The 26,911-nt window shown below is 36.0% G+C and overlaps 1 protein-coding gene across 4 annotated transcripts; it reads right to left on the bottom strand.

Moving 5' to 3' along the window:
- Nucleotides 1-3,100: 3,100 nt before the first annotated feature.
- Nucleotides 3,101-20,175, bottom strand: six6a (SIX homeobox 6a). Of its 4 annotated transcripts, none has more exons than XM_048205306.1 (3): nt 19,707-20,175; nt 5,993-6,643; nt 3,101-5,250 (listed from the first exon to the last, which is right to left on the bottom strand). In XM_048205306.1, the coding sequence occupies exons 1-3, from the start codon at nt 19,736-19,738 to the stop codon at nt 5,085-5,087; spliced, it is 849 nt and encodes a 282-aa protein (XP_048061263.1). In that variant the 5' UTR covers nt 19,739-20,175; the 3' UTR covers nt 3,101-5,084. The 4 variants fall into 4 exon arrangements, with proteins under 4 accessions (XP_048061263.1, XP_048061265.1, XP_048061266.1 ...); XM_048205308.1 differs by having other exon boundaries at nt 3,121-5,250; nt 5,993-7,088; nt 19,707-20,169; XM_048205309.1 differs by having other exon boundaries at nt 3,121-5,250; nt 5,993-6,789; nt 19,707-20,169.
- Nucleotides 20,176-26,911: the final 6,736 nt, after the last annotated feature.

The following is a 26,911-nucleotide window of genomic DNA, read 5'->3' as shown; positions in this document are numbered from 1 at the left end:
TATGTGACATTAATTGTCGGCTTCATTCTTTCTGACTGGAAGTGATGACGTACTTCACCATTGCCCCTGGATTTCAATTCACATTCGTTTTCTTTAAAGACTTAAAGTTTCCGGTTCTTGTTTGAAGTTGTTACGAGGCAGCGGTCGAAAAGCAGTTTTGTATCTTGCCAAGACAGACGACAACACTTTCTCATTATTGATATGTCTGTAAAGATCAGACTAGAAAAAGACATCACTACACATCTGCTGCACAGACATCAAGAACCTCAAATGAATATATGTACAAGTCTGAAATGTTCAGGAACTTTGTGTGAGGTGAAAAAAAAAACTTTTTTGTGCAAAATGTAATCCATTTTGACGATTTGTTCATCAATGTCATTATCGTTATTTTATAATAACATCTGTTTCGACCCATCTAGCCTACCTTTTAACAATAATTTTGTCATTTCTATTATTTTCAGAGTTTCAGTAATTCTATTTAAAGTGGCAAAAAATATATATATATTCAAAATATAAACCGAAGTGGATTGGATATTTGTATCAGTGCATGTTGTTGGAGGTTTATCATAGCCTTAAAGGGATTTTCCACCCAAGTAGTCCATTGTTGTTTTGGACCCCACTGACTTTCACTGAATGGGCAAAAACAGTTGAAGCATTCTTCAAAATATCTTCTTTTGTGTTTCGCAGAACAAAGAACGTGTTTGGAATGATGGCAGAACTGTGTTTTTTGGTGAACTGTTCCTTTACGTTTACTTATGTTAGTCTAGATTTGAAATATGACAAACAAATCTGTTTTAATCTGATTTAAAGTGTATAAATGTGAACCAATATACAAGGAAAGGTCCTGTCGTGTAGCTGTCCACGGTGCTGAATGGCGCCTATTTCACTGAGTGCGATTCTGTCATTTACAGAGCAAAACTTTTTTTTCCTTCTTTTTTTTTGTGTGTGAGGATTTCAGTGACATCCAGAGTCTGTAGATGTCCATGTAGGCTACATTTGAACCATGAGTTTATCTGTAGTAGGCTATGTCTGTGTAGCACCTCAAATGGCCGAATAATCTTTTAAATGAACTGCGTAATTTCTTAACTCTTCGGTGAACACTTCACCCACAACTAACACACCTGCTCATGAAACAACTAGGTCTATATCCGTTTTAGATCATAATTCGTAAGAAATTATGTATAATGAACTCATTTGTAAGTCGCTTTGGATGCTAAATAAATAAACATTAATAACACAGTTATACGGTGCCGTCATTCATGGTTGTTTTGCGGCATTTGTTTCAGTATAATGATGCAGGCAGTGGATCCGTCCGGCTAAAAAAGGGCACTGAGCTGGGAGTCATGCCACGCCACATTTGACCACCAGAGGTCGCAGCCAAAAACAAATTCTTCAAAATAATCATGTATTTGTGACCAAAGACAAATGCACAAATATGAACCCGCATGCATATATATATATATATATATATATATATATATATATATATATATATATATATATATATATATATATATATATGCGGGTTCATATTTGTGTATATATTATTATGATTATTATATATATATATATATATATATATATATATATATATATATATATATATATATATATATATATATATATATATATATACACACACACACACACACACAGTACAGTCCAAAAGTTTGGAACCACTAAGATTTTTAATGTTTTTAAAAGAAGTTTCGTCTGCTCGCCAAGGCTACATTTATTTAATTAAAAATACAGTAAAAACAGCAATATTGTGAAATATTATTACAATTTAAAATAACTGTTTTCTACTTGAATATATTTCACAAAGTAATTTATTCTTGTGATGGCAAAGCTGAATTTTCAGCATCATTACTCCAGTCTTCAGTGTCACATGATCCTTCAGAAATCATTCTAATATGCTGATCTGCTGCTCAAGAAACATTTAATGTGTACAATTGTACAAAATATTTGTGTACAATATTTTTTTTCAGGATTATTTGATGAATGGAAAGTTCAAAAGAACAGTGTTTATCTGAAATCTAATCTTTTGTAACATTATAAATGTCTTTACTGCCACTTTTGATTGATTTAATGCATCCTTGCTGAATAAAAGTATTCATTTCTTTCATTTCTTTTCAAAAAAATAAAAATAAAAATTCTTACTGACCCCAAACTTTTGAACGGTAGTGTATAATGCTACAGAAGCTTTGTATTTCAGATAAATGTTGTTCTTTTGAACTTTCTATTCATCAAGGAATCCTGAAAAAAAAAGTACACAACTGTTTTCAACAATGAAAATAATCATAAATGTTTATTGAGCAGCAAATCAGCATATTAGAATGATTTCTGAAGGATCATGTGACACTGAAGACTGGAGTAATGATGCTGAAAATTCAGCTTTGCATCACAGGAATAAATTACTTTGTCAAATATACTTAAATAGTACACAGTTATTTTAAATTGTAATAATATTTCACAATATTACTGTTTTTTTACTGTATTTTTAATTAAATAAATGTAGCCTTGGTGAGCAGACGAAACTTCTTTTAAAAACATTAAAAATCTTAGTGGTTCCAAACTTTTGGACTGTACTGTATGTATATATATATATATATATATATATATAAAAGGCACATAGGATACTTAGCCAGTTAAGTGCTTCAAGAAGAGGCATGTTTGCAGTGTTTTTTGTTTGTTTGTTTGTTTGTTTTTTTAAATGAATTAGACATTTGCTATTTGACTGAAGCACAACAGGCGTGACTAGCCCACAGAAACAAAAAAAGTGTAGTTCACACAAACAATTGGGAGAAGAAGAAAAATCGTCTTTCTCTGAGAGGAATATACAAGACTTGTAAATTTTAAATAGTCACCAAAACTTAACAGGCAACCTCAGGCTACATGTATGAATGTGTAACTACACGTCCTTTTCAAATGGGACCTTGGGTTTATTTACATATACATAAGCTTATTTGACCATTTTCTTTCCACTTGCAGAATGACAACTATGCTATAAAAGCGTAAATAACTGACATTGCTGTTTTTTTAGTGTTACATCGAAAGTGATAAAAATGAGGTTTATTGGGTATATATTATTATGATTATTAATATTATATATTTGGACTTCTAGACAGTGAACTCCTCAATTAAACGTCCCAGAACGTTACACACTCACTCACACAAATGAAAAAAGTTTGGATTTCTGTACCTCTGGCAACCCCCGGCGGAGAGTTTTCACGCTGAGGCTTTGGGGAGGGGAAGGCGGGGTGGTTCTTTGTTAGCTCGGCCCTCTCCAACTCGTCATTAGTGCTGATTACCGTTGACCAATTTGACAACCTTATTGACTGCTAAAAAGACTTTTTCATCGTCCCACCCTGCACTCCCCAGAGCTCAAAAGAAACGGAAATTTTCCACCATTCTGTATCCAGTGTTTAAATAAAGCCGTGCTCCTTTCCCCTCCCTTGCTTTGGCTCCTATTTTCTCCTTTTTCTCGGAAGGAACACTTGGTTTGGCCCCGCCGTTGTTCAGACTGAAAGAAGATTGAAAAATACAGCTTGTGCTTTTTATTGGGAGCGTTAATGAATGGCGCGGGTTAAACCCAGGTGCGCGCCGTGAACTCTTCAGGCAGTTGGGAAACAGAGGCGCTGTGTTTTTGCGCCTGCTCCTTCACTCATTTACGACATAAACAACTTAAGCAGATTTGAGCACTAAGAACAGCGAAGCCGTGCTTTTAAAATATCATAAAATATTTACAAACATTTATTTTTCATCCAAATATGAAAAAAATGAAGGTTATAAAAAAACGAATAGGTTTGCTTTTTCTCTTTTTTTGTAGCTTCTGGCTCTTGACAAAGATAAACCATTCTTTTTTGAAAATAATTACGAAAACGATGTAAAAAAAAAAAAAAACAAGTTAATTAAGTAGCCTATTATGTAAACAATTAAGTATTTTGTTGTGATTATAGCTTAACAGTCGATGAATGTAAATCTGAATGTCACAAGGCGAATAAACCTACTAGATATAAAGAAAAATATAGTAAGTTATTATAGCCATGTACATAAAACAAGCTTGTAAATTAAATGAACACAATTTTGCGCATAGAGAGAACATTCATAATAAAATGAAAAATAAACAAAGAGTATTTTCAGCAATTGGCAGCAGTGCCAAACTCCTTTGGTAATAAATTATTTGTATGAAGCTTGCTTAGACCACTAGCCTAGGTTCTGTTTAAACAGCAGATCACAGCTTAGGTTGTGTTGACATCCGGGAGAGCGTCTCGGCCTTTCGCTGACCCTGTGCTGTCAGAGCGCATTACACCACGCGAAGCGTTTTAGCCAATTACTGCTCGAGTGTGAGAGAGATTGAGCTCGCAGAGAGGCATTAAAACATGCAACATATTTGATCCCCGTCTGTTCTAAATCTGTTCTGCAGCATGTGACATTCACATTTTGAACTGCATATGTTTACTTTGGATTGACACATGGACATCAATTAAAGAAACAAACATGAAATAAAACATATTTGACTAATTGTGTCACTGGACACACAGGAATAAGTGTCGTAAAGAAAATACCGTTGTGAAATTGCGATCGTTATTTAGTTCAACAGTGATTTTATTTTTTCAATCATGTTTTTTTTTTTTTTTTTTTTTTCAAATTCACGACGCTCAGCATTACGCACAACAAAAATGATAAAAAAGCACACAAATAAAAGGCCTAGCGGCCGATGATATTTTAAATAAGCAAATAAACATCGTTTATATATTAAAAAAACAAGTGAACATTAAAACATTATTCAGTCTTTTCATGATAAAGTACGCACATACATAATAGGTTCGGCCCTCAGATAGCCTATGAAGATTTTTTTTTTTTTTTTTTTTTTGGTCTTTCAAAAACTCCCTTTAACTGTCTTCTTGAGAAGCACTGCGCATTTTGTTGATCACATCAACGGATGGAAAATGAAATTGTATGACGCTATTTTTCCATCCTTCATTTTAGCCTCTCTTTGGGCCGGTTGCAGGCACTAAATTTTTGTAGTTGTTAGATTGTCTCTTACAGTTCTTCTGTTTGCTCTTTTGAAGCCTGTCACGCTAGATGTCACATTCACTGTCGCTGGAGGTGATGGAGATGGCGGAGGTGGCGGCCTTGCTCGAGAGACTGACTTCTGGGCTTGAGGCGGGACCCAGGCGGTCTACTGTCGTGTCATCGTCCCCCAGCGATCGGACCGAGCCACCGGACAGAACCTGCTGCTGTAGCCTACAGGGGTGAAACGAGACAAAATGTCAAAGAGGATACACAGACATTCGTAGCTTTCAGTGGGGTGAAAATGTCTTAAGATCTCTGATATAAGGTTAATCACTCTTGGATGAAGATTGAATTATTCGACTGTGGGAAACTACTAAAATAATTTGACAAAGATAGTGCAAGGTTGTAAGTGCATTTACATAAACTAATATCAAATACTGACTGCTGACAAAGTAAACTTTTCTTATAGCATTCATACAGCTTCAGCACCAACATATTTTCTTGGGTAGAGCAAAAAAGATTTATAGAAATATATGTTGCAGCATATAAAAACAAACCTTGAATTACAGAATTTAAAGCATACTGTCAATTTAACGATTTGATAAAGTGAGAATGCACATTAGCATCTGTTTTGTTTATATAAGCTTCCTAACCCTGAGAAATTTTAATTTTATTTATTATATCTATAGAATTTCTATTGCCAAACCATTCCGGCATGAAATGTTATGCATCAGCAGATATGCAATAATAATAAATTTTGGTAACGTGAACAAAAGCAGGTTTGCCAACAACTAGTCGATTTGGATATGAATTTTAAGTGAAATTACGCAAGAATCTCCAACGAAATCTAATGTTTATTTTTTTGGAATAAAGCTAATAATGGCAGTAAAGTAATAAATAATATTATAATAATATAACATAATAATAAGCAATTGATTAGCGTCTTTATGCAGCTCAGTGGAGATCCCTGTACCTGTTCTTGGCCGCTGCCGCCCGGTCTCTCTGCCTCCGGTTTTTAAACCAGTTGCCCACTTGTGTGGGTGTGAGTCCGGTCGCCTGCGCCAGCTCTCTTTTTTTGCTCGGGTTCGGGTAAGGGTCCTGCAGGTACCACTCTCTCAACAGATGCCGCGTCCTCTCCTTAAAGCAGTGTGTTTTTTGTTCACCGTCCCATATCGTCCGAGGCAGTGGAAACTTCTTTCGGACGCGATACTTGTCCACGGGTCCTAACGGACGCCCACGGAGTTTCTCAGCCTCCTGGTAATGCGCCTCGAGCCAGAGCGCCTGCAGCTTCGCGTGTGAGTCCTTGGTGAATTTGTGGTTCTCCAGTATGTGGTAGAGCTCGCGGAAGTTGCCCGCGTGATACGCCACGACCGCTCGCGCGCGCAGGACAGACTCGTTCTTCCCGAGGACTTCGCAGGCGGACGGCGCTACCGGGAGTGACCAGAGGAAGCGGCCGAGCCTCTCCACGTCGCCGCTCTCCTCGAGCGTCTCGCAGACCCCCGCGACCTGCTGGGGGCTGAAATTCAAGATGGGCAGCTGGAACATGGAGACTGTAATCTCTCTCTTCTTTGGCCCTCCTTTCTGGTGTTGCTCCTCGTTTGTCTCGCTCGTCTTTTTGTTCAGCCTGTCTGTCAGAAAACGGCAAAAGTTAACAGCCGTGTCACAAAACGAGCCAGGGAGCGATGCCGTGCGGCAGGCTCAAGCAGCCTGGACGGCAAAATCTCTTCTTTGATTGAGTGTGAGCATAAAAAACTGGAAGCAAGGTGTTTTCTGAGGAGCAAAATAAAAGAACATTTAGCCCCTGCTGCCGCTATTCTATTGGAGTTGTCAGATTGGCTGCCTGGTTGCCATAGACACACGTCAATCACTGTCAGGTCTGCCAATCACGCGTGAAGCTGCACTAGATTTCAGCACCACCCAGCGCGCAACAGCGCCTTTCAGTGAAAACGTCAAAGCGTCATTTTGACCTTTACGTTTGTGCTCAGAGACGCTGAATGTAATGTTGTCGTTTGGTGGAAATCTGGAAGCAACCCCCTCTGAGTCGTCGATAAAACGATAGGAAGGAGGGTCTGTTAAAATACAGCACACACTATGGGTTGAAAGACATTAGAAAGACTTTCTATGAAAAGCATATGCGGTATAAACAATACAAATGATTGTCTGTTCAAAGTTGCACTTTTTACGAAATATTTTCACAGCGAAAACGTTCCTGCATGTAAATAAATAGCTTAAAATTTAAAGCTTTCCAAGATTTAGAACCTAAAATGTCATGAGGCACGAAATATAGTCTATCCAAAAAAAAGTTAAGAGTTGAGCGTGAGTTGTCATTGAACAACCAGTAGCCTAGGTCTATAAGCTGTCATCTCTAAAAAATACAACATGGATATCATATCTCGTCAGGAAGAAAAAAAACCCTGTCAGGATGTAGAAAGAAATGTCATGCATGAAATCTATCAGAATTGGCACCACAACATATCTTGTGCGGCTGGACTAACTCACAACCCCTAACCAACATTACAAATGATACGTATATGATACGTAGATGCTGTCCTCTGATTTAATACCACGCACTTCTTTTTGTGCTCGCTTAAGATGAGATGGTTGGCAGTGTCCGGTCTTATTAAGGCATGCCTCGTTTCAGAGGTAAAGTTCAGTCTGACGGAAGGGAGAAGATATTATTACACAGATACACATAACTTCAACCGAAAGTGCTTTTTGCATGTTTTATATCCAGGTATGGTTAGGCATGAAATTGTTCTTCCTCTATAAGGAGATGTATGATGCGCCTCGCGCAGGATAAGCAGAATGTCCACAGAATTTGAGTACATCTCAACTATTAATGTAAAATGGATGCGTTTAACGTGTTGAGACTGACGACAGATTGTATATGACAGGGAACTTAAAATCCAATGGACACTGTAAAACCATTAGCATTTAACATTCTTCATCAGTAATAACATTCAAAGTAGTCGAAGAAGTCCACTGGCAATTTAAATTTTAGTTGATTTTTTTTTTTTTTTTAAACAGTAAACCTTCCGCATGTCACCTCTTCATTACAAAGCGATTGAAAATAGTAGCTTCCCAATGAAAGATTGTCAAAAATAGACCATGCACACATAGATATCCAGCCTATTAAATCTAGGCGGAGGATCGTATTGTGTTTGGCAGCAGAGTTAATCAATTATCTATAGGCCCAAGCAGGTTTAAACCAAACAATAATGACTTGACAGTTGGCCGTAAGAATGATAGGTAGACACAATAAGACGATTAAAGCGAACATTTAATCTATCTCAGTACAGTTTTAACGCCGACCAGTAAAATAACCAAAAACAAAGGATTTGCGATTCCCTATACGTATATGGTGACAGGCTTTGGGGAAAAACAATACCAATGGGTCAGAAACAGAGCTGAAATATTCAGAGTTCTGTAAATATTTCATACAGTAGCCAAGACATACTGTAAACTCAACATAGGGAATGCTTTTTGGCTTTTGATATCATTTGACGACTCTGGTCAATAAATAATGACTTTAAAAACACGGACTTTGTAAGGGAGGGTAAGGAGGGAAAGTCGAAAGATTTTTATTTGTTGTCAAATAACCCATTACTCTTAAAATAGCCTGACTGTAATTTCACATTCACTCAAATTGTTTTTAAACAACTAATGTCTCTGCTTAAAAACAAAATGGGACATTTATGCATGGTAGTTATCGCCCAAATAAAACGAGGAGACTCATTCGTTCCGCTCTTACTCTTTGCTTGTGCTCCGTAACTTCAGCGGCGAAATGACTGACACTCTGCGTCATGCCAAAGCGCGAGCCCGGGATGGAGCGCGCACGAGCTGAATAATAAGGATTGCACACATATAATGCCTGACACCGCTATCCCTGAACGGCTGAGAGAGAAAAAGAGAGAGAGAGTAAAGATAAGGAGTGACACTCATACAAAGAGTTCTGTTATCTGCTTGTTCTCTGATACAACACAGACACACAAATCAGAATTCATAACCCATGAATTCTGTTAGAAAAACTTATCATGTGCCTATAAAAAGTGACATTTCTGCATTTAGCAGATGCTTTTATCCAATGCGACTTTCAAGGTACACTGCATTTAAGATAGGCGTGTTCCCTGAGGATACATGAATATTTATAAAACAAGAATATAGGCTACAACATATAACATAAACAATATATAAACAATACCTGTCTATGTTATTTTTTCGCACAATCCAAAAGTGAAGTTGTTGATGGAATACCAGTACTATATTAGAATGATTTCTGAAGGATCATGTGACACTGAAGACCGGAGTAATGATGCTGAAAATTCAGCTTTGCCATCACAGGAATAAATGACATTTTAAAATATAATCAAACTGAACGCAGTTATTGTAAGTTGTAATATTTCACCATATTACAATTTTTACTGTATTTTGATCAAATAAATGCAACCTTTAGTAAGCATAAGAGACTTCTTTCAAAAACATTAAAAAGCTTTCCAACCCCAAACTTTTGAACGGTAGGCCTATATGTTATTCTGCATATGAGAAGGCTTTTGAACCCATATTCTTTCTGTTAATGCAGCGGTTTCTTTTAAACAGGGTGCACACACATTTGAAAAATGCCATCCGCTCCGTTGTCCTCTCAGCTGGTTGAGGCCGAACGCTGGATGACTCCTAGGCCAGGGATTTACGTTCTAATTAAGATATCATGTCTGGCAGAGCTGAAGTGGATTGCTAATACTCTACTGGCCCAGATAATAGCAAATGAATGAGGGATTCAATTAAATAAAGTCTTTGCTTGCTTTAGTACATAGACAAACCAGATGAGTTACAGACCTCTGTGAGTGTGTGGGCGTGTCTTTATGACAGATCGGTGTCCAGCCATGGCATTGTCCCGTTTGGATGTAATCTGGGATTTGTGGTAACAGAGAAGACCTCTTATCCTATGACCCTTCTGGCTTATCCTGCTCCCTCTCTCTCTGTTATCCAGCAGCAGGACAGGGATAAGCGACATCCATTTCCAAACCAACAGGATCCAGTTTATTTCTTTATCATTCAGTATGTCATATCTTTTTTTACATTTAAAAAACGTTGAATCTACAAAACTGCAATCTAAGTCAGTCAGTTGACTACATAGCAAAAGCAAATCTCTGATGCTGCTCTCATTTAATTTCTTTTTCTTAAATACGTACACCCAAAATGAAGACACCTTCATAGTCCAAGTGCAAACAAAGTGTCACAAACAGCACACACCAATTGCTAATGTTACTAATACTGGAATCCCCCTATTAGCATAACAGAATTTAAACACCAACAAAACAACAACCCTTGGCTTTTAAACCCTACAATGCAATATCTAGTCCATCACAGACACAAATGAGACAGCCATTTTTGGTCTACATTAACTGTTACCTGGCAACCAGACACACCACTTACCCCTGATCTGAAAACCACAGCTCAGTCACAACGCTTGTACGACTTATGGTGACGTATGTGGGCCTCATATGTTTTGCTTTTTCTTTTGAATCATAATGGAATGAAGTTAATGATTTGATGAAGTGAATTATTTTAAACAAGCTAATAATCTCCCAACAATACATTTATGAAGAAACTGCTTCATTTACAACTGAATGTCAATACCTGATGTGATGACAGAAGAGGGAATATGTCTTTTTAAAGTCATCTTTATATACCTTTTTGATGAAGAGCCCTACAAAAAGATAGTTTTACTGTAAACCTGAGAGCAACTTCAGATAGGGAGGGGGGTGCAGAATTTCAAAACACACTGTTAAGAAAAATCTGTCCTTTTTACAGAAAAAAAAAAAACTGTCAGCTGTTGTTGCCAGAATAATTCAGAAAAATTACAGTAAAAAATGTATATTTAGAGAACAACCTGTACATTTTTAAGCAGGTAAATCCAACAGCCATTTTCTGCTGAACCATCATGGTAACAAACCAAAAATTACACTAAAATAATGCAAAAAACATTAATTTAACAACATAAGATGTATTATAAACCCCTAATACACATAACTGATAACAAAAAACTAAGAAGAAACAATTAAAGGTGCATTATGTAAGAATTTTGCAGTAAAATATCCAAAAACCACTAGGCCAGTGTAATATATTTTGTTCACTTGAGTACTTACAATATCCCAAATGTTTCCAACTATTTGTAAATCGTGAGAAAATTGCAATTGTAACCAAGGAGTCGCCTGTCAATTGCGTCATACCTGCGTAACCCTCGGTTTCCGGTTTTATTTTGTAGAAACCATGGAAACACCAAAGACGCTTTAATATTTACAAGTTTTAATAGACAAGAGAACAACTGTTTTGATATATATAGCTTAAGTTTAGTCTTATTGTTTAAATCTAATTTTCTTGATTTTTAGCGAGTACTGTGCTTTACCATGCCTCAGAGAAAAACACTATTTTGTCAAGTAGCTAACATAGCATAATCAGATGCAGCTTTATTTTTAGTAACAGTAATACAGAATTTTCTCCATCATACAATACGTTTTACAATTAATTTCATGCCATTTATCAACACAAGCCATCCAGCATTTAATAATATGATATTCTAATATCAATCTAATTTACTGCAATGTGCACCAAGTGTCTCAGAGCAGCCGCCGAGCAAACGCACACAGTGACGTTATATAACATCATTTTCAACACGTATCTAATATGATAAACAGAGCTGTGTTACCTCATACTCATGACCGGAAAAGCGGAAGCGGCGCCGGCGACTGTGGCATAATAAAAGTTCTGCTGCTCGCGGTGTGTGTTGCGCAATCGCTCCAGCGGCCTCGTTCAGCTCCCACAACACTCGGTCCTGCTCTGCTTCATACTACAGTAACGTTAAGAATCGCATTCATGAACATGATTTCTTCCCGAGTCCTATCCTGATTATTTTCTACCGGCCGTTGATGTGAAGACCACATGTACCAAGATTCCACGCTCAAACTTGCCATCACCAAGCTACGCCTTTGTTTTGAATAGGCCTCTAGCGGATAGAAAATTTTACAGTGGCAAGAAAAAGTATGTGAACCCCTTGCAGAATCTGTGAAAATGTGAATAATTTTAATAAAATAAGAGAGATCATACAAAATGCATGTTATTTTTTGTTTAGTACTGTCCTGAGTAAGATATTTTACATAAAAGATGTTTGCATTTAGTTCACAAGACAAAACAATAGCTGAATTTATTAAAATAACCCCATTCTTAAGTATGTGAACCATTGATTCTCAATACTGTGTGTGGTTACCTGATGATCCATGACTGTTTGTTTGTTTTGTGATGGTTGTTCTTGAGTCTCTTGTTTGTCCTGAGCAGTTAAACTGAGCTCTGTTCTTCAGAAAAAATATCCAGGTCTTGCAGATTCTTCAGTTTTCAAGCATTTTTTGCATATTTGAACCCTTTCCAGCAGTGACTGAATGATTTTGAGATCCATCTTTTCACACTAAAGACAATTGAGGGACTCAAACACAACTATTAAAAAAGGTTCAAACATTCACTGATGCTCCAGAAGGAAACACCATGCATTAAGAGCCGGGGGGTGAAAACTTTTGAATTCAAATATCAAGGTAAATTGTACTTAATTTTTCTTCCAGGAAACATTCAAGTATCTTCTGTTGCTTCCGAAGGGCAGTACTAAATGAAAAACAATGATATTTAAACAAAATAAGAAAAAATGTGACATCTTCATCCTGTTCAAAAGTTTTCACCCCCGACTCTTGATGCACGGTGTTTCCTTCTGGAGCATCAGTGAATGTTTGAACCTTTTTTAATAGTTGTGTTTGAGTCCCTCAATTGCCCTCAGTATGAAAACGCCGATCTCAAAATCATTAAGTCACTGCTGGAAAGGGTTAAAATATGCAAAAATGCTGGAAAACTGAATAATCTGTAGGACCCAGAGGATTTTTCTGAAGAACAGAGCTCAGTTTAACTGCTCAGGACAAACAAGAGACTCATGAACAACCATCACAAAAACAGTCAGGGATCATCCAGGTAACCACACACAGTATTGAGAATCAATGGTTCATATACTTATGAATGGAGTTATTTTAATAAATTCAGCTATTGTTTTGTCTTGTGAACTAAATGCAAACATCTTTTATGTAAAATATCTTACTCAGGACAGTACTAAACAAAAAATAACATGCAATTTGGTTGATCTCTCTTATTTTATTAAAATTATTCACATTTTCACAGATTCTGCAATGGGTTCACATACTTTTTCTTGCCACTGTACATTTTGCACCTTTAATATAAAAACCATCAAATGTAAAGTTTCACTGGGAATTCTGTCAGTTTATGGCTTTTCACTGTAAATTCTAAGATGATTTGTTCTTTGTACTTAAAAAAAATGTACATTTAACAGTATTTTACTGTAAAATTACATGTATTTTTTAATATATATAGCAGGAACTTACTCTTAACTAATTAACAGGTTTTTACTGTCACATTTTTACAGTGCATTTTTTAACTTTTACAGTTAAAATTACAATCATTTTTTACAGTGCATTTTGGGGCATTATTAAATATGCGCCGATTCAGGCTGCGGCCCCTTTAAATTCTCGTGCTCCCCACCCCCCGGAGGTCGAGCTTGCCTTAAACAGCATAAACAAAGTTCACACAGCTAATATAACCCTCAAAATTGATCTTTACAAGGTGTTCGTCATGCAGCATGTCTAATCGCGTAAGTATGGTATTTATTTGGATGTTTACATTTGATTCTGAATGAGTTTGATAGTGCTCCGTGGCTAAAGCTAACATTACACACTGTTGGAGAGATTTATAAAAAATGAAGTTGTGTTTATGAATTATACAGACTGCAAGTGTTTAAAAATGAAAATAACGACAGTCTTGTCTCCGTGAATACAGCAAGAAACGATGGTAACTTTAACCACATTTAACAGTACATTAGCAACATGCTAACGAAACATTTAGAAAGACAATTTACAAATATCACTAAAAATATCATGGATCATGTCAGTTATTATCGCTCCATCTGCCATTTTTCGCTATTGTTCTTGCTTGCTTACCTAATCTGATGATTCAGCTGTGCACATCCAGACGTTCTGCCCTTGTGTAATGCCTTGAACATGGGCTGGCATATGCAAATATTAGGGGCGCACATATTAATGATCCCGACAGTCGGTGTTATGTTGAGATTCGCCTGTTTTTCGGAGGTCTTTTAAACAAATGATATTTACATAAGAAGGAGGAAACAATGGTGTTTGAGACTCACTGTATGTCTTTTCCATGTACTGAACTCTTGTTATTCAACTATGCCAAGGTAAATTCAATTTTTAATTCTAGGGCACCTTTAAATAAAAAAGTTTGCTTAATTTAAAATGAGAAATAAAGCTACAATAATAATAATAATAATATAAGAAAAGATAGATTTATTTTGAGAGAAATGTGCCTCGATATATTTTGGATAGACCCTCCCCTAGGCTAAAGGGCACATAAAAATAAAACGGCTAAATAAAACATACTAGAATATCGTTTACCTTTTGACAAGAAAAACATTCACACATTGACCAAAACGGATATATGTTCTAAGATGGGAGACTATCCAGAAGCCTGCAGACAAGTCATTGCTCTATAATCTCTAAAATAAAGCATTTGATTAAACAGGGCAAAATAAAAGTCAGACATATGGATGTCTGCTGCTGTTGTGCTTTTCAGAGAAATACATAATCTCCGCCTTTGCTGATAGTGAATGAACAGACTTTACTGCTGCTGAATGAGCTCAGCTACACAGCTTACAGACAGACAACAGCAATGTGCGTATATATGCAGATGACAAGGTCAGCCAGTGTGTGTGTCGGCAGGATGTTTACGGCTAGGCTTGATCCCTCTACTTGGGGCGTATGTCAAATGCCAAACTGACACTTTTGATTTTCATGAGAAAGATCAGGAAACTGCATGTTTGTGTGTTGGAGAGCATTACAGATTTAAGGCAGATCATTCACTGGTGACAGGTATGTGTTCAAGTTGTTTGTGTTACTGAGCTAAAGGAGAAGAGACAAAGAGAAGTCGGCCATATCTCTATGAAAGAAACTACCACATGTATGTGTGATGCAGTGATTCTGACAGCTAGTGACAGCAGAGACTCATCTCACTTTGACTCCCAGCAGGCACACACACACACACATGCACAGTAGTGAGTAAATGTGGCGTGTGACTGCACTAGGTCTTCTGATCGTCTGCTGTCTGTCCTATGAGAGTTGTGCTGTGATACTCTTGCAGAGAGTGACTCATAAACTTGAGATCAAGCCTTAAGCCTTGCAACAAAAGAAAAATATTCTAGTTCACAGTATCTCTCCTGTACTTAAAGAGAGGGGTGGTCTTTAGTGGAGTGAGTTTGTCTAAGACAATTCATCCTCATAAAGATACACAGGTTAATCCTTTTAGCCAATCAGCTAAAAAGACAAAGCCGTCTGTTATAGGGTTATTTTTAAAGTTCAGCATCACTTAACATGTTTGTTTGTTTTCTGTTGTGGAAGTGGCTTTCCATTGACTTCTAACTGAGTCAATTATTATCTCCTAAACTGACTCGCACAAGAAGAAAAAGAAAGAAAGAAAGAAAGAAAGAAAGAAAGAAATTATGAGACAATGAAGGTAGTTGTAATAAAAAAGAAATGCAAATCTATCAAAAAGAAAGAAAAAATGCAATCTTTTTGTCCACAGTATACAAGGTGGCTGTAAAGACATTTACATGGTTTTAAAATATTCTGTTTTAAATGAATAAGAAATAAATTCTATTCTTTTGAACTTTCTATTAACCCTCTATGGTACAGCTATGGCAACAATTCATTTCTACTCATTTCCTTGTTATTCAGAAAATAATGCAATATATTTCACTATGTTAATTAAAAGGGCAGGCCAATGATATGCTGTTTTTAAGTCAAATGACATTTGAATGTCCCTCAAAAACTCTCTTTCCCACTGTCACCCTCACACGGAAGACACCTGTCGAAGTGCTCCAGAAATTGCTCTATTAACCTCATTTCTAAACATCTCTTCTCAAGGGGTATTTTTTTTGCAGCATCTTTGATAAGTAAATTAGATATTTTTATTCACAAATCAACTTTGTCTAACAGAGCCTTTCTTTAAATTGCGAAAATATACCAAAGTGGAATTGCAGTAATGTATTTTCCCACTGGGATTTTTTATAGATGGTAGCATCAACAATATGATTGTGGTTATTTATTTATTAGAAGTGTTTATTGTAGTATAGTTGTATGTATGTATAAATAACTAAATTATTTCTTCTTTTCAGAAAATGAATACAGCAATATTTTACGGAAAGGGCAATAGGAAGAGTGCAGAGTTAGCTCTTCCATGTGATGAGAGTTAGCCAAATGATAGGAAATGATGGGGATTAAATGATAGTGATCTACTTATTTTTGGTTTGCGTAAGTTCCAAGAATATGAAACTATCAATTACTAAAAGAAATGTGCATTAAATAGAATAGAAAATCATAATTTTATAGAAAAATCTTTTTTGATTTGTGTGATTGAAGCTATTTCATGTAATAACTTATTTGAAAAAAATATTTCATGGTTAGAACATAATGCGAACCATAATCAAAGAATTTGGGTAAAAATCATCATGGTTTCCACAAAAATACTAAGCAAAGGTCAATTCTACATACAAAAATATCTGAACACAGAACTCTGAGCAATCCAATAAGAATCAAGTATTCCAATAACAAACAATACAGTATTCATTGGCAATGATGCTTGCTAACATGATTCTAGTTCCAGCCTATGTTTTCCTGTGAATCTATTCAGTCAGTCAAAAATTTCAGAAAGACAGACTTTAGCTTTAAAAACCGGGCCCTGACTTGAGCACTTGTCTGTCAGTCACCTAGCAACAAGTCCTCACAAATGCACCATCCTGTCGTCTCTCTCTCCGCGCTCCGGCCTGCTGAGAAGGGTCTGAGTCTGTGTGTGTGTGTGTGTGTGTGTGTGTGTGTGTGGAGTGTTTTGGGAGCTGTGGAGTTCACGGTACTCTACTCCCTATTGACCAGGAAGTCCTTTCTCTGAGCAGCGCACAATACCAACAGAGACAAAGCAGCCAGGAAAGAGGACAGTCCCTAAAAAACACTCACACTCACACACACACACACACACAGAGTCTCTCACAATCATACGCACGTTCTCGCTTAAGAGGCATATCCCAAGGAAACACACACATACACAACGCACAAACACAGCAGACCTCCCCGAAAACATGGGGGCCTCTGCCTTTGTCTGGCAGCCTAATGAAAATGATGTTCTTTTTCTATTTGGAGCTTGTTAAGGCTCACAGACTCTTTCGCTTTACTCCCGCTCTCACTCAACTCCCCCACCTGCCCTCCGTACACGGAGGTGAAGGCAAATACTGCAGAACAGATGAGGACGATTCCTTACGTGTGTGTTCTTATATGATTTATGAGGGCAAAAATGTCTATAATGGCACGGTAAACATGGTTCCCGTGTCTCTGTAAACCAAATGGCTTAAAAAAAAACATAGGCTACTAAAGTTTTTTATTATTATTATTAAAAAAAATAGGCTAGCTTACCAAAAGTTTTCTGTGATGGGTAGTGAAAGGATTAGTGCAGTTTGTAAAAAACATTTTGCCTATGGAGAATCCCAATATAGTCACATTTAGGCCTATGTGTGTGTGTTATGCTTTTTCAAAATAAAGCCTCTCAAGATGAGACGCTACAAATCAGCACAACGAATGCGTTTGAATGTTCTGAAATCACCAGACATATAATCTCGTGAAAACAGACACTTGAAGAGTGTCATTTATGCTTTTAGTTTCAAGGAATAAATAAAACAGAACAAATAGCGTGGATTATTTTGAGTAGGCTATATGATTTCAATTCACATCCATCACATAAAAATACAACAGCTCTCTCAACGAGTCTCTTGAAGATTCACGTCCCCTTCGGCTCTGGTGAAAGGACAGAGTATAAATAGCGTGGAGAGATCTTACAATTTCTTACAATTTACAGGGTCGACGTTTTTGCATAGGAAAGTCAGTGGCCTGTAGCAGAACCACACTTTATTTAAGAAAAAAAAAAAAATCCATTAGAAAAAAAGACTCTTAGAAACAAGATAAGAATGGCAGACTTTCTGTTTCTCCTAACCTTCCTGACTTAGGCTAAGTGTTCACGGTCTTTGCTGTGGCTGCTAACCTTGACTGTCCACACCAGAATACGGTTTCATTTTAGATTTGCTGTCATTTTCAACAGTGACCCACGCAGATGCATACCAGGGAGGTAGCCTACATAACAGAGACGGCATGCAAGGCAATGAAAGGAATGTTTCTGAGGTGAAGGCCACTCAGTGTAGAAGCAAAGCTATATGAGTCTTTAATAAAGGCTGTGAAGACATTTTAACAGAGCATGGCTGTTGGATGTTTTTTTTATCCATTACATCAAAATTCCATCTGTTTTGGATCCATAACAAATATTTACTACAGATATTTCTAAGGCATCTAAATGCTAAAAATTCTTTAGGCTATGTTGGTCTCTGCTTTGGTGATAAGATGATTTAACACTTTAGGGGTCAAAAAAGGGAAGATTAGTGAATGGAGACTTCGTCATTGCTGTTATTTGGGTATTTTGAGATTTAATCCCTTATACAGGAGACTACATTCCCGTCAGGTTTATGTTGTTTTAGAGCTCATGGCTTTACAACCAAGACGGCTTAATTAGAGAGATTAAATCTGAACCTTCGACCTGCTTCTTCAGTGCCAACAACACCTGAAAACACCTAAAAACATCAGTGTAATCTAAACCACTGGGTAAAATTCATCACACTGCCCCAAGCTATAGGGGAAAATATATCAGAGTAGCCTAAATTAAGGATAAAATCAGAGTTTCCTAAAACTGCAGGGTACATTTCTGATAAGTTGGTTCTATAAATTGGGATGTACAAGACGATTTAGATTTGCTGTTATATCGGCCTTGTGCATTGAAAAAAAAAAAATATTTAGGCTACCTCTGAAATCTTGTTGCTTCATAAGTAGCCTATAGTCTAGTTTCTATATTAAATAGGCCTAATACTGCCGTAAAACGATTAAATATAGACGATTATTGTTATAAATTTAAATATAGCCTAGACTTTTTGCTGATAGCCTACAAAATATTCTGCACATTTCCTAAAGAATATCTTTTAAAACAAAGCTGCTCAAAACCTTTTTCAAACCGATTATAAGTTGTCATCAACAACAAAAAAGAGAAAAAAAAACGATGAGCTGCGCACTATTTTTTGCTAGCTATAGGCTAATCAAAAGCAGCTAATAATAATAGTAATCATTTTTAATAGTAGGCTAATATTTATTTACTAGGCCTATTAAAACAATAATTTTAACCATCATCAAACAGATTGAACAAGACTGAGGTAGGCCATGAGAAACGGATGGTGTGTTTGGAGGTCGTCATCAAAACGATTCATTATAATTTTGTCTCTTGATTTAGCACTTGATTCTACTGTTTAACCCTGTCAGGACAGATCGACCGGAATAAAAATGTTCACCAAAGAAACCTTTTCACAACTGAAGTCACAACCTACAGAGGCCTACACAGAATATCAACATATGCGGTGAAATTAATATAGGCTATTTAACAGACGAATAAAATTATATAACAAAATCTATGTCTAAAACTTGATTTCTTACCTTGAAAACAAATTGGGTTGAACGCTCTTCATACTTTAAATAGTACAGAAAGTGCTTTGAATGTTCATGGCTGCTTCACTGGTAATTGGAGGCGGTTGAACTGCGAGCCGTAAATCAACAACCTTCAAGTAGAAAAACGTCCTCATCATAATTGGGCACCGCGCTATTGTAGGCCGCGGGGGTCTGTCAGACCACCCAAAGAAGCGCTTCCTCCCTCCGGGCTTCTGTGGGACAATAGCGGGCCACTCGAACCGGCCACGCACGGTAACTCTAAATGGAGCCTGACAAGAAATAAGAAGTCTGAAGTCTTTGTCACTTGTTAAAATGTTTCAGTAGGGTCGTGCTGTCCATTTAGAGCATGTTTCTAAGCGTAAACCACTTAAAATGCATGTTTTTTATATTTATATGGCGCTTTTAGTGACTAGATGGAAAATACATAAATAGATAGACGTTTTTATTAGGCTATCTGAACGTTACTTCTGTTTTTCCAACTGGGAAACTTTTTTTAAATTTTTGCCACATTTATGTGTCTAAAAGAGTAATTAAAAAGGTCAGACACACCAAAGTATTTCAACTAATTTTTTTAACAAACTTTAGATTTTTGAATCATACCTGTAAAAGGTGTTAATTTTGTAATGCACCTGTCTAAAATATATTAGTTATTTTTCTTAGTGAATAATTAATCTGCTTCTTCATGAATATAACAGAAAAATTAAAACATTCTGAGATGTAAGGTGAGGTTTTTTCAATAATCCGGCCTCATCAAACATTCCAAAGAATTATTCCCATCAAGCAAATTAAATATCCGTTGACTATATAAAAATATTTTTCTAAAAATTCACATTTAAAGTTGCTGAATTGAAGGTGAAGGTTCAGCCACTCTTAGTCTTTGCTCTGTGAATCTAGATGCGTTAAAGTCACAACCCATGGTAATTGCCGACCTGTTCTTTTGAATTTAAATTTTATAGTATTTGCCTGCCGATTAAATCAAAACAACAGAGCTTTTGAGAGACAGCTTCAAAAGACATCTCAAAAGTATATTCAATCAAGAATCTGTATTAACAATAAAATTAAATCTATAGGTCAAATTAGTATATCAGACTTTAATGAATATGTCCTTCACCTCCACTGGAAACAAAAAGCAAGTAAGAACAAGTAAAAAGAAAAACACTTCTTGGTTCATTCCTGCATGTGATCAGCTGTGTAAGCTGCACGTGAACTCCGTTCAGCCCTGGATGAAGATTACATTAACTTGGAATAAGACTTTACTAACATATAGAGGATAGTGGTCCAGTGACAACTTACCCCACACGCTGTCAAATCCAGAGTGACTGAATGGTTTACACTACAAAAACTATAAAAGACAAAAGCATTTACTATAATGTATAATCCTATATTTCTGAGTCATATTTTACCTCAAATACACTGGTATACGGCCAAATAAATAATTCTGGGTCACTGAGGACAAAAATCATGCTTAAAATTGTCGATTGCCTCTAGTTTGCAAGATATGCCATTGGGTCAGTATATGACCCTTGACTTAAATGGCATAAGATTAGTGAGTTATAAAGAGAAGGGATCTCAATTTAAACCTTAAATGCAACTTTGACTGGATCTATGAATATGGGTGTGAACAGCAATGAATGATGCAGTCATACATGATATGAATTGCATCATATTGTTCTTAGAAGTCAATCATAACAAAGCTTACATCACTCTGTCAACAAATTGCCTTATATCGGCTCTAAAAATCATACAGCAGGGGTGCAAAACTCAGTTCCTGGAAAACCACAGGCCTGCAGAATTTAGTTCCAACTCTGCTCCAACTTGCACAGTTTTCAAATAAGCCTGAAGGACTTGAGTTTATGGTTGAAGCTATGGTTGAACTATGCCCTCCAGGAACTGAGTTTTGCACCCCTGTCATTCAGTGTCGTGCTCTCTTATTTGTCAGTGATTGATTTAGCATTTCCGTTTAGCCATGGTGAGCAGAGATGCTTCGTGCTTGTGTGAACAGTGCAGATAACTTCAAGTGGAGCCATCAATGCTTGCAGACTATTGCGGGACAGTGACAAGAGATGCTCCATTTAATGAAGACAAGAGACAAGCCAAGAAGCGCAGAGTAGACACTGAATATGACTAAACTATGTACATGATAGTTTTTTGCCTTTAGTTTCATAATAAATTTGATTTATGTAACCCTTTTGCTGATGTTTAAAGTTTCACATAAACAGGACAGGTGTCTACACAATATACATAAAATGTAAAAACTTAAATATCTTGGAAACAGTAGCCAATCAGTTGTTTTAATTGTCATATTTGAATTCAGCACATCAAATACAAATAGCACTATCTCTGAAGCATGACTTTAGACTAGTGTTATTCACATATTCATAAACCATGAAAAGGGATAATATTTTGAAATTATTTTGCAAATGTTCGCAATATTTTGTAATAGTATTTCATGGGGTTGGAGTGAAGCTTATTATCACTTGACACATTTGCTAACATTTTGGGAAAATGCTCCATTTAATATTTTATTCTTAGGCTAAATTATTCACATGGTTTTATACTGACAATTTATCAACATTTATGACATTTTCAGGACTGTTGAAACTTGCTTTAACATAAAACTAATTTTATCTGCTAGAAAACGTACTTTGACATGGAAAAGGTTTCAGAAATTAAAATTATTATTAATCATAATAATCTCACTCATCTTATCTTATGCATCTCTTAGTCCCATGAAAAAAACAATGCAATTTGTTAGATCACTGACACTTGAAGCACTCTTTCCTAACAAATTCTCCTTTTCAGTGATTACATTTGTATTACACACAGCAGAAAGGAAGTCAGAAATCTGATTAATATTATCACTAATTACATTTTACTTGCCTAAGTAAAACTTTCACTTCTGTTAGTTGCTAAGAGCCTTTGTAAAAAGCATCAGCTAAATGACTAATTAATAAACTAGCTTCTTTTAAATCTAGCAGGGTTCATTTCATGTGCATAATGAGAGAATTAATGATTTTTGTCAATGTGCTAAATAAAAAAAAATAAAAATTATATCTAAGGTGATCCTTTTGCCAGCTTATGTTATCAACATTTTGTCCATACAGTGACACTAAGCTGTAAATGTTTCCTTCTCTTCTTATTTTTTACTTCCTTGCAGTTATTTTCTGAATTACGTCTTTGTGTCTCCACTGGCTCAAGAATCGTGCCAGGCAGGATGTCTTCACAGTGCACCATTTACATATTTACCAACAAGCCTTTACTCTCTCTTGTATAACGCTAAATCAACAAGGGTGATGTGCCAAATAATCTCTTCCGCTCTTTTTTCCTTCCCTCTGCCCATTCCCTTTTTCCAAATGGCAAACAGAAGCAGAAGGCGTCCCACTGTGCAACTGAAAGACAAACTTACAGCACTATTGTCGCTGGTCAAAGTGGCACCTGTTCAACAAAGAAAAAAACAGAGAGGAAGAGCGAGAGAGAGAGGGAGGCAGTCTCACACAAAATCCAGCAATATGTATGAATCAAGAGGCATTATGATTCACATCAAAATCTATAAAAGACAGGAATCCCCTCTCTCATATTCGGTCTTTCCTCTTGCGGGAGACACTTTCTTACAGTCATCAAGCATCAGACGTCACTCTGATCCTCAACTGTGAGCTGATATATGGTGTCTATGTTTGTGTCTGACATGAAATGCCACGAGGAGAGAACTTCACACCTAAGGGTGTCAGTAACACAGCACAGTGACCTTTACTGAGAACCACATTCACCCTCAGTTGTTACCTTAAGGATCTTTTTCTACCTAATATGACTCATAGAATGACTTTTGCTGGTGTAAGCCAATATAGTCTTCTGCCATAATAAATAATATTGTGAGAGAATGCTGTTTTTATTCTTTATTAATTATGTAGCACCATACAGAGAGAAAAAAAGACAGCTTTGACAACCTAAACTGAAGAAAACATGCTCATCCTCACTGATTCTTGAGACATGGGGGAAACTGAAAGTATTTGAATTTTGTTCGACATAAGAAGTATTCACTTATGTTTGGATGCAATCTCCTGCTTCTGTTATCTCACAAAATGTGTTTGCTCTTTCCTTTTAACTCAATATGAATCAAGACCTTCAGAAATAAAGTGAAAATATTCATAAATGAGAAATAATGAGAAATCTAGTGTTCTATTTGACAAAAGAAAGAATTGAGACGAGGATGATTTCAAACTTATGTTTTGCTCCATCTATTGAATTCTTATCAGCAGTCAGAAAAAAAATCTAATGTCATGTCTCAAAAATCTGTGCCCTTTAAATCTCAATCTGATTTACATGAGGAACTAGAACAGTAGGGGTGTAACAATATATCGTGCCACAATACAACAAAATGCAACAATATGTATTGTGTATAGTTCACCCAAAATGAAAAAAATTCAAGTTTACAGAGTTTTATTGTCAGTATTACATTAAACTACTACTATAATGATGTATAATAATGCAGTGGAGGAATATTTGTGGGTCCTGATAATGCCAAATGTCTTGTGTTACCAGTAAAAATGTAATGTAACACCAAATTTTCCATTTTAACAGTTTTTTTTTTTTTTTTACCTTTTACCATACACAGTATGTCTTGAAGTATCGCACTGTGCACTGCACTGTAAAAAATGACCGTGATTTTAACAGTAAAAGACTGTAAAAATGCTGCGGTGAAAAACTGTTGATTGGTTTACAGAAAGTTTCCGTACTATATACGGTGAATAACTGTAATAGATCTAATGGTACATTTAATGTAATTTAACGGTAAAATACCGTTAAATTCACAGTTTTTGGAAGTGAAAAATAACAATTCATTGTAAAATTTACAGTGAAAAACCGTATATTGACATTCCCACAATTCCCTGCGTGATACTTCACATTTGATATATTTTCGTTGAAATAACTCTGTTTCTTCTTAGTTTTTCTCATTTTTTTCTAATCAGTTATGTACATTAGGGTTTTATGTTACATCTAATGTTGTTAAATTAATGTTTATTGCATTTTTAAAATTTCATGCATGTTACCATGATGGTGTTTAGTGTGTGTGTGAATGACACTGTGTGCACCTTCTATATATTAGTATTGTGCTTCTCAGCTTGTGGAAAAGCTGCTTGTGATGAACTTTGATTCATCATGTGACTCATCACCCCTGTGTTTGGTGACTGTCAGTGTATTATAAAGATCGAAAACAGATATTAGTACTTCATTAGGTTGGTAAATTAACATTATATCAGTTAATGAAATACATTATTTTACCGTAAATTTAACAGATTTAAAATGTAAAATTCACATGTAACTCAGTAAGTATGTTTACGGTTTGATGTCATTTTTACAGTATTGTTCTGGTAACCACAGCTGCCGGTATTTTTCCGTAGAAACAACGGGATTTTTTTTTACAGTGTGTAAAAAATGACCGTGATTTTAACAGTAAAAGACTGTAAAAATGCTGCGGTGAAAAACTGTCAATTGGTTTACAGAAAGTTTCCGTACTATATACGGTGAATAACTGTAATTGTTCTACCGGTACATTTAATGTAATTTTATGGTAACATACCGTTAAATTCACAGTTTTTGGAAGTGAAAAATAACAATTCATTGTCAAATTTACAGTAAAAAAACATAAATTGACATTCCCACAATTCCCTGCGTGACACTTCACATTTGATATATATTCGTTGAAATAACTCTTTCTTCTTAGTTTTTCTCATTTTTTTCTAATCAGTTATGTACATGAGGGTTTTATGTTACATCTAATGTTGTTAAATTAATGTTTATTGCATTATTAAAATTTCACGCATATTACCATGATGGTGTTTAGTGTGTGTGTGAATGACACTGTGTGCACCTTCTATATGTTAGTGTTGTTCTTCTCAGCTTGTGGAAAATCTGCTTGTGATGAACTTTGATTCATCATGTGACTCTTATCACCACTGTGTTTGGTGACTGTCAGTGTATTATAAAAGGTACAAAACAGATATTAGTACTTCATTAGGTTGGAAAATTAACATCATATCAGTTCATGAAATACGTTATTTTACCGTAAATTTAACAGATTTTTTTTTTTTACGTTGCTACTGTATTTTTTACGGTAAAAACTCTGGCAACCACAGCTGCTGTTTTTTTACCGTAAATTTTACTGGGATTTTTTTTACAGTGTGAGTTCAGTATCGTGACATGAGGGTATTGTTACATCCCTATAGAACAGTGTGAGCTGGAACACTCTTGAGTTTAGAAAGGGGGAAAAAAACTAAATCAACATGACGGCCATCCACTGCTCTAACTGAGATATAAAATCACACAGCTGGATCTGTCTGAGGCCAATCTGGTTTGTTGTAAAGTAACTGAATCCCTCTGAGGTAATCAGTACCATCAGCACCAATGAAAAGCTCTCTGAGAGTTTCTCTGTGGACTGGTCCCTTCAGAAGCACCACGTCTCTTCTCTGATGGTTAGGAACTGCGGTGCGGTGTGCTCTCATTACAACAACAGAAAGCAGCATCACATCAACCGCCTGCTATCAAACTCTTCAGTACTCTGCCTGTCAACCTGATTTCATGGTCAATGCATCATTGTTCCCTGAATTATTTACTTTTATTGCATGTTAGATGTGATTAGAGGGCTGTTTCATGCCTCATAGAGGGGAAGAGGATTTTCTTTTGGTTTTCATGGCACAATGCCTTTTGAATTTGGAAAGCTTGAAGATTTACACGAAGAAGACCCGGTCATGGAAATGATATATACACTACCATTCAAAAGGTTGGGATCAGTAAGATTTTTTTTTTTTTTTTTGGAAAGAAATTAACTTTTATTCAGCAAGGATGCATTAAATTGATCAAAAGTGACAGTAAAGACATGTTACAAAATATTTCTACTTCAAATAAACGCTGTTCTTTTGAACTTTCTATTCATCAAAAAATATTAAGCAGCACAACTGCTTTCAACATTGATAATAAATGTTTTTTGAGCACCAAATCAGCATGTTAGAATGATTTCTGAAGGATCATGTGACACTGAAGACTGGAGTAATGATGCTGAAAATTCAGCTTTGCCACACACAGGAATAAATTACATTTTAAAATATATTAAAATAAAAAACAGTTATTTTAAATGATAACAATAATTCAAATACATCTGTTTTGCTGTATTTTTGATCAAATAAATGCTGAGCACA

Source organism: Megalobrama amblycephala, linkage group LG10, assembly GCF_018812025.1.
Source record: "Megalobrama amblycephala isolate DHTTF-2021 linkage group LG10, ASM1881202v1, whole genome shotgun sequence".
NCBI classification, from domain to species: Eukaryota; Metazoa; Chordata; class Actinopteri; order Cypriniformes; family Xenocyprididae; genus Megalobrama; species Megalobrama amblycephala.
The sequence above is the reverse complement of the archived record's forward strand: the minus strand, read 5'-3'. Positions and strand labels throughout refer to the sequence as shown.

Coding starts and splice junctions, on each gene's coding strand:
- six6a (XM_048205306.1), bottom strand. CDS start 19,738: ATGAAGAGCGTTCAACCCAATTTGTTTTCAAG. Junction 6,644..19,706: donor CAACCCAATTTGTTTTCAAG/GTAAGAAATCAA, acceptor TCTGACAGACAG/GCTGAACAAAAAGACGAGCG. Junction 5,251..5,992: donor GCGGCAGCGGCCAAGAACAG/GTACAGGGATCT, acceptor TCACCCCTGTAG/GCTACAGCAGCAGGTTCTGT.